Raw genomic sequence first — 7,249 nt, 5'->3', positions numbered from 1 at the left:
TTGCTGTTTGGTTGCAGCCTGTTCATTTTCGTTAAACAAACATGATGTATACATAAAATGAACACAACAACTACTCAAAATCTCACATGTAGCACATTTAAACTTTCATGAACGTATATGAAAATAATGGATCCATATGAACTTGATTTCCCCCCTACATTTTGCAAATATGATAGTGTGATTATTATTATTATTATTTATTTTTTAAATCGAACAAAAACAGTGTTGTTTAGAACAAGAAAGGAGTATGCTGCTTTGATGGTGTCTGTAATGTCTGTCAGAAAAAACACATTAATAATAATAATAATAATAATAATAATAATAATAATAATAATAATAATAATAATAATTTTTACATTTATTTGGATCATATTTTAATTGGTCTCCAGTGTAAAATAAGTGTTTTGCTCTGTTTCTAAATCAGCTCAGTAATCCGAATTACAGCCCCTGGTGACCATCTGCTGTCTACACTGGCACTACTTTGTTACTGCATTCACCTCAGCCCGCCCCCTCGGAGTGTGTGTGTGTGTGTGTGTGTGTGTGTCTCTGCGTATGTGTGTGTATATGGGTATAGCCTACCGGGCGGAGTAATTCGTGTTGGTATCTATTGAGTGCATGCGTGTGTGCGAGTGCGTGCTACGGTTGCTGCTTGTCACTCATTGTGCCGCGAACACGGGTAGCGACAAGGACCAAAATCCCGTCCGGTAGCAGTTGTTGTCCGTGGAAAGGCTGATATCTGTTTACCCCCCATCAGTAGAGACATCTCGCTTGTTTAAAGTGCGTCTGCTCTTCAAGGAGAATATCTGTGACACATTACAATGCTTCAAATAAGGGACCTCATCTGGGGATTGCTATTCATTGGCTGTGCAGGTAAGAAGCAGAGTTATTTATTCTTCATATTATGTTATGTGTAGATTAATTCCAAGGCTGTGGCTGAAGCAAAGTGTGCAGAATTGAAGGCCGAGCTGTGTTGCTTGTGCAGCAGCATCCTCTGGTCCCGCCGGCGGCATCCTTGTCACTGACTCCGGACAGTGGCGTTAGGTTGGAGCTGATGGCAGTAATAGAAAAAAAAAAGAAGAAAAGAAATCACCACGATTGAAGCAAAAGTTTGTGTAAGAAGTGAGAATTTTCTAGGGCGAATAAAACATAATAATATCGACTGGGTCACCCATTGGTCCAGTTTCGAGGTGTTCTAGTCCCAGTTTAGTATCTGGAGCCGCTCGCCTCGGTGCATTTTTGAATATCTCCGCGCATGACGGAGGAGTATGAAACCTCAGGTCCGGTTGGCTTACTGTTCTCCTTGAGTTGAGGCATAGGCTACTGTATGTTTGTGTCATTTCGGTGAAAATACCCACACGTGCTGCGTTTTCTATGCGAGTTACAAGTTCATTTGTGCGGGTAGAGGTTAGTGGATGCTGGAGGAGATCAGGACTGGTGATGCAGGGACGCTTTTGTGGTCCATCAGATATTGCTCGTAGGCTCTTATGGCTGTTTGTAAATAACCGTATTCCGTTTGAAACACCCAATAACCTAAATTAAACAACATATGTTTATGTGCGTAAGTCCAGTCTGGCTCTCACACTTCTGCTGGGTCAGCTGTGACGCACAGAGGATGGAGAGCGAGGAGCGTCGCTGGCTCTGAGCGAGGATGCTTTGTTTTCCGCCCACTAACAAACAGGTTTAAGGACGTTTTTTATTGAGGTGAAACGCGGTGTTTGTTTCTCATAATCCAGCGCTGAGACTCTTCTCGTTGGATGGGATAGATGCGACTCTGGCCATCAACAGATTTGTCACACGGAACAGTATTCTGCGCCGATGTGTCAATGTTGGAATTTAGAGTTTATAACGCGAGTCTGAAGACTTAGGTTAAACGCCTTTTACTCTGTTTATGTGACCAAAGCGCTGTTTCTTCAGTTTTTCTGCCTTGCCAAATCGCATACAGGCGTTTCCAACTTAACAGCGAGGTGCGTTTGGGCGCAAAAGGATGTTGACTTATGGCTACAGACTGATTTGACCGTAGTTTTTTTTTTTCAGTTTGGTCGGTTGGGGAGGGAAATTCGTCATCCATTGAGGGCGACTCAATAGTCATTCAATGTATACAATAGGATCCAATCCCAGGGCTCCCCTGGTTATATAGGGGAGGGGACCCAGTCCCCCCACTCTAAACCCCCCACCTCCTCGGCTTCTCACATCCTCCTTTCCCTCCCTGCATCTGCCCCCCTATTTCTATAGACTGCAACTGTGTGCTCCAAGTGGTGTGTGAGGACCCCCAGGGGTCCTTGGAGAGAGGAAGAGTAGTTTGATTAGATTAATAATTTAATTCAGTAGATGTTATACTAGTTAGAATGCAGAAGGATGATCACTCAACAACAGGTTTTGATTTCACCGTACTCTACAGGTTTTCTTTTAGTATTCCTGTTTTTATATTCCTTTCCTTCAGCTATCAGCTTTTATATCATTTGATATATATACATCGACATAACATAAATATTTTAACATGCGTGATTTAATGTTTTTACCAAAGCCCCTTTACATTTTCTTGTAAAGCTTGACAAAAAAAAAGGGAAAAGTAAACTTGTCAGTACCCTCTGGTGGACAAACTTTTAACTATATCTGTGATAAGGTAATTGGCCCATGTTGTTGGCCAGGTCGATCTATATTGGCCAGGATCTAATGGGTTATGTGAGTATAATGCGTGTCAACTTGCACGTCCTTTACTCGGCAGTATTTGCAAACCTCAGCTTTTTAAGTTTCTGCAGAATAATTTAAAAAAAATGTTCTTTCTCCAAATCAACGATATTTCTTGCCACCTTTTACACCCAGACTCTGTCTCAGCCTGTCACTGTTAGTGGTGTAGAGGGCGGTGTGGTACCAAGAACAGTCAGGATATGTTCATCTTTTTCTATATGATTCATGATCCTGCCGAAATATTCTGACGCCCCCGCAATCCACTGCACCCAGTATGGGAGGGAAAGTGAAAGGAAGCAGGAGGAAGATAATTAGACAACTGTGCCTTAGCTCTGCCCTGTCGCAATAGGGAAAGAAATTCAAAGAAATTGATCACATTATTTGATAGGCCTGGGGTATATTAAAAGGGTAATGGCGGTATCACACAGTTAGAAGGCTGAGCAATTTAATTACATTTATTGATTTCCAGTTTCTGTTCCAGTTCAGTGATAATTAAATTTTGAGACTAGTAACAAACAGGATGGAGAGACACACCACCCTCTAAGAAATGACTGAATAATGGCTTGGATTTAAACAGAATATGATTTCAGAAGTGGACCCAGACGGTGGCCTTTCTTGTCTTAGTCTGTCTGCAGTCAGATGGATTTAGTCTAGTGTGTATTTCCAGTTTTGACATGGTGCTATTAGATTAATCTACATGGTCACCATTCTGCAATCTGCAGTTTTGACAGATGTCAAATTTTCAGTTTATGGTCTGCAGAGAAGTGATGCTTCATAACTGCTAATGCTTAAATAAACTTTGGACCTTTGGACCATATGACTTTTGGGTTTTGGCTTGAGTTAGTGTTTTGCTGTTGACAGGTATAGAGAAGATGGTCCTGGTTTTGTTTTTACAGAATCAGAATTTGTTCTAGGTGCAGCTTCATCATTCAGTTCAAGTAGACTGCTGCCTTAGCACAGTGAAAGTCCTGATACAGAGGGCTCTGGCAAAGAAATAGCACTGTTTCACTTTTTCTTTGCAGTTGAACCTGGCTGAACTTTTGCTTTAGTTTCAGATGATAGTCATTTTAAGCCATGAACTTTTAAGTTGTCTGAGACAACAAGAGCAGACAACAAGAAGACAGAAACCATATGACCAGAAATGACAACAAAACACGTCTTGAAATAGTTTTGTTTGTTCATTTGGCTTAGGTTGACGTTATTATTTAACCAACCCGCATGTAAACAGAACCAGCAATATTGCACTGTATATGGACACAATCTGTGCAATTTTTGCTGACCACGATAAATCAAAGTAATTATCGTTACAAGCGTAATGGTAATGCTTTATGGCGGCTAGTCAAATACGTGCAAGTGTACATTTCTGTAAGAAAAAGAAATGCTGTTGTAATAACTTTTGAGAGATGTAACACTTCTGTGTGCAATTGCATCAACCACTGTGCAGTGTTTTGACCTCTTCAGACTTTGAAACTCATGTGTCTCTTGCTCAAACAGGACTTCCTCAATTGAATTTTTCTTAATTTCATTGCAACATGAAAGCCCCTGAAATGCTGCTTTTGCCCCTACTTCCCAGTTACTGCCATGCACCTGCTATTCCACTGATACAGTTTTTTGAAACTCAAGACACTGACTTCAAGAGTAATGAACATCCACGTGCTTTTGAATCTGAAAGCAAAGTGAACTGAACTGTGAAGTTCATTTATTGAGCCCCTGGATCTAAAACAATGTTTTCGTGCGTCAAACGTAGGCCTGCTCCTAAAAAAAGAATGAAAAGTTTAACTTAACGTTTTGAGGGAGAGAAAATACACAATTCCTAAATGACTAACACATGGGACTTTAACTGCTGTGGTGAGTTCAAAGCCACTATGAAAATAATACAGGCTATTTTTGACTTAGGGGAACTGGAAAAAGCAGCCAAACAAGGGAAAATTATAAGGCGTTTTTAGTCTGCTCTCTGAATAAAACGAGATTCTGGATCTTCAGAACTTTGCTCTGTAGTTGCAACAAGATCCATGCTGCAAACAGAGTGACAAGTACACATTTTGAACCATTTTATTATAGCTTATGTTGATCAAATTCTCATCAGCACAGGAGCTGCTCAGATTACAGCTGTACCCCCTTTGGATTCAGCTCATATTCAGTTTTTGGACCGCATACTACTGTCACTGTACAGATACAAAAGCAAAACACGGCATCAGAAAATGACTTCTCATTGAATCATAATTGCAAGTTTAGTTGATTTGCCAGATGTGAGATCTACTTTACATAAGCCTCATTCATTGCTCAGTTTTTCCATGCAGTTTTGCTGCTTATTCTCCTCACACTCATTTAAGTCTGCGTATTGTTTAGAATGGTGAATTATTTTACAACTTTAAAACCTATTGCTGCTACTACACACACCTACTCAGTGAGTTTTGCTGCCACCATAATTTCTCCTATACGCTTGGAAGGTGAGGGTGAGGCAGGGGGTATTCATTTGGTTCCATTCTGCAGCCTCACCACTAGTTGCAGCTAAATCCTACACACTGGACCTTTTTTTAAGATGTTAAATTTGGTGCCACGTGCCCAAAAGTGTATTCTGTAATAATTTCTAAATTTGCTATCGCACCACCAAATCCTAAAGTATTTACAATTAGATGCCGATTTTTAGTTAGAATCCCCCAAATCAGTACACTTATAATAGAACCAAAATGATAATAGTAACAATTATAACTTAGATAATATAATATTAATAACTTTTTGCAGTTCTGTGGATAAAACATCACGTTAAGGTCAAATCATTCTTTGAGAAGGAAACATACTTTAAAGCATGGGTTTTGATCAGTTATCCATAAATTCATGTGCTGTCACAGTACTTCTTCATACTGAATCAAAATGTGCAGATAGTTCCAACAGATAAGTTCAAAATGACTCGGCTGGCTGTTATATTTCTTCTCTGCTGACTGTTAGATGAGGATGGGCTGTCTTTGCATATTAATCAGTGCATGAATAGGGACCACGAGTGATTTGCATTGTGTGAGCAATGAAGGCGTCCTATAGAGAATTGAATGCGGGTAAAAAAAGGGAAAAAAAAAAGGAGATGGGTTTGTTATGCAGATTGGGGACTGCCCCCCACCTCCAACCCATGAACGAGTTTTTTTCTTTACCAGCACAGCATTACTTTGCAAAGCTTAGTACAGTATACCTAGCTGCACAACTGATGAACTAACACACACTTTGTTGAATTGTCATTGTCAGTTGTGTAAATTCCAACTGAAACTTTAACTGACTTCAATTATCATTCAGTTGCTGACAGACCATCTGAAAATACTGTGATGCAATCAGCTGGATCATATAAAATAGAGAAAAAACCCACCACTCTGTCAATCATATTAAATAGCAAAAGTATACGCAGTCTTAAAAAGACCACACATTGTATCACTGTCATTTCTTGGTCTGAGTTTTAGTAACTTTTAGTAACCTGTCATGATCAAAACAATTATGATGTAAGTATAGTAAGGCTGTTCATTCAGATTTCCAGATGTTGGAGAAGCTGCCAAATGTACTAAAGGCTTGTCTGAGACCCTTCATGCTCTGGACACCTCCCTTGATTGACTTGCATTTGCTCTTTACACTAAATAACTCTTCAGTTCTCTTCAAAGAAGGCTTTGGCACCCCAGTAGGGTGAACTTGTACTGGCTTCTAATGGATTCAGAATAACTGTGCTTGATGTGAATGTGCGCCAAGATCACATTGAGCAAGGTAAAACATTTCTGGGAGTGGTTCTGATTCAAAACAGTCTTTGAAGCTGCAGGCCCCTTGAGGCTAATAGCCACGTTGTGTGTGGAGAATATGTAAGCTGATGGTGGATGGACAGTATTTTGTTGTGACACGTGGCATCTTCAGCAGAGCACTGATGATCTGTTCTGCTTTGGCACACAGCCCCTCACCCTTTTTTTCCTGAGCTCTGTTTAAGAGAGACTGCCAAGTCTGGTGATGGTACCCAAGGTGATGATGGACTACTTTACTGTGTAACAGAATCCCAGCATGATGTCCCCGTCCTCCTTGAACTGCCAGGAGAACAACGAGCACCGATTTTTATTTTTATTTTTTATTTTATTTGGAATAGATACTGTTTATATTGATGTTCCAGTTTTCTTTATTGTCAGCATGGGGGCCAGTGTTATTTATAGTTTGTCAGTGTTCTAACTTGGTTTCCCCTGGACTGGCACTGGTGAACAGATGGTATTTCTGTCTGTGAAAGTCAAAGACACTACTCTGTTGTTGATCATTTAACATGCCTTCACTGAACAGTTCACCTTTTTAAACCACACCACAAAAATCTGTTTACAGATTAGATACGTGGGTAGACAGCAACTCTGCTGGGATCATACATGTCAGTATGCATGTCGGCACAGAATGATTCGTATTCCTAATTATGGATTACTGGCAGCCTTACTTTCATGAATCACAAATGCAGAGAGTTGGAGGTTTTGCCTGATTATTCAACTGAGCCTTCATGTGATGAGAAAAGACGGCAGTATCGCCATGCATACCTGGTAGATTTCTCCTATGGTTGTTA

At 40.2% G+C, this 7,249-nt stretch overlaps 1 protein-coding gene across 14 annotated transcripts in view; it reads left to right on the top strand.

Moving 5' to 3' along the window:
* Nucleotides 1-557: 557 nt before the first annotated feature.
* Nucleotides 558-7,249, top strand: part of ncam1a (neural cell adhesion molecule 1a) — a 236,215-nt gene continuing 229,523 nt past the window's right edge. For 6 of the 14 annotated variants that reach the window (XM_027273400.1, XM_019257720.2, XM_019257723.2 and 3 more), the window contains exon 1: nt 559-870. In XM_027273400.1, the coding sequence (XP_027129201.1) occupies nt 819-870 (52 nt within the window). In that variant the 5' untranslated portion in view covers nt 559-818. Of the gene's footprint in view, nt 871-7,249 lie in introns of all 14 variants that reach the window. The other 8 variants (XM_027273401.1, XM_019257717.2, XM_019257716.2 and 5 more) reach the window with 5 other exon arrangements.

Source organism: Larimichthys crocea, chromosome XXII, assembly GCF_000972845.2.
Source record: "Larimichthys crocea isolate SSNF chromosome XXII, L_crocea_2.0, whole genome shotgun sequence".
NCBI classification, from domain to species: Eukaryota; Metazoa; Chordata; class Actinopteri; family Sciaenidae; genus Larimichthys; species Larimichthys crocea.
This window is presented reverse-complemented; position numbering and strand designations above follow the sequence as displayed.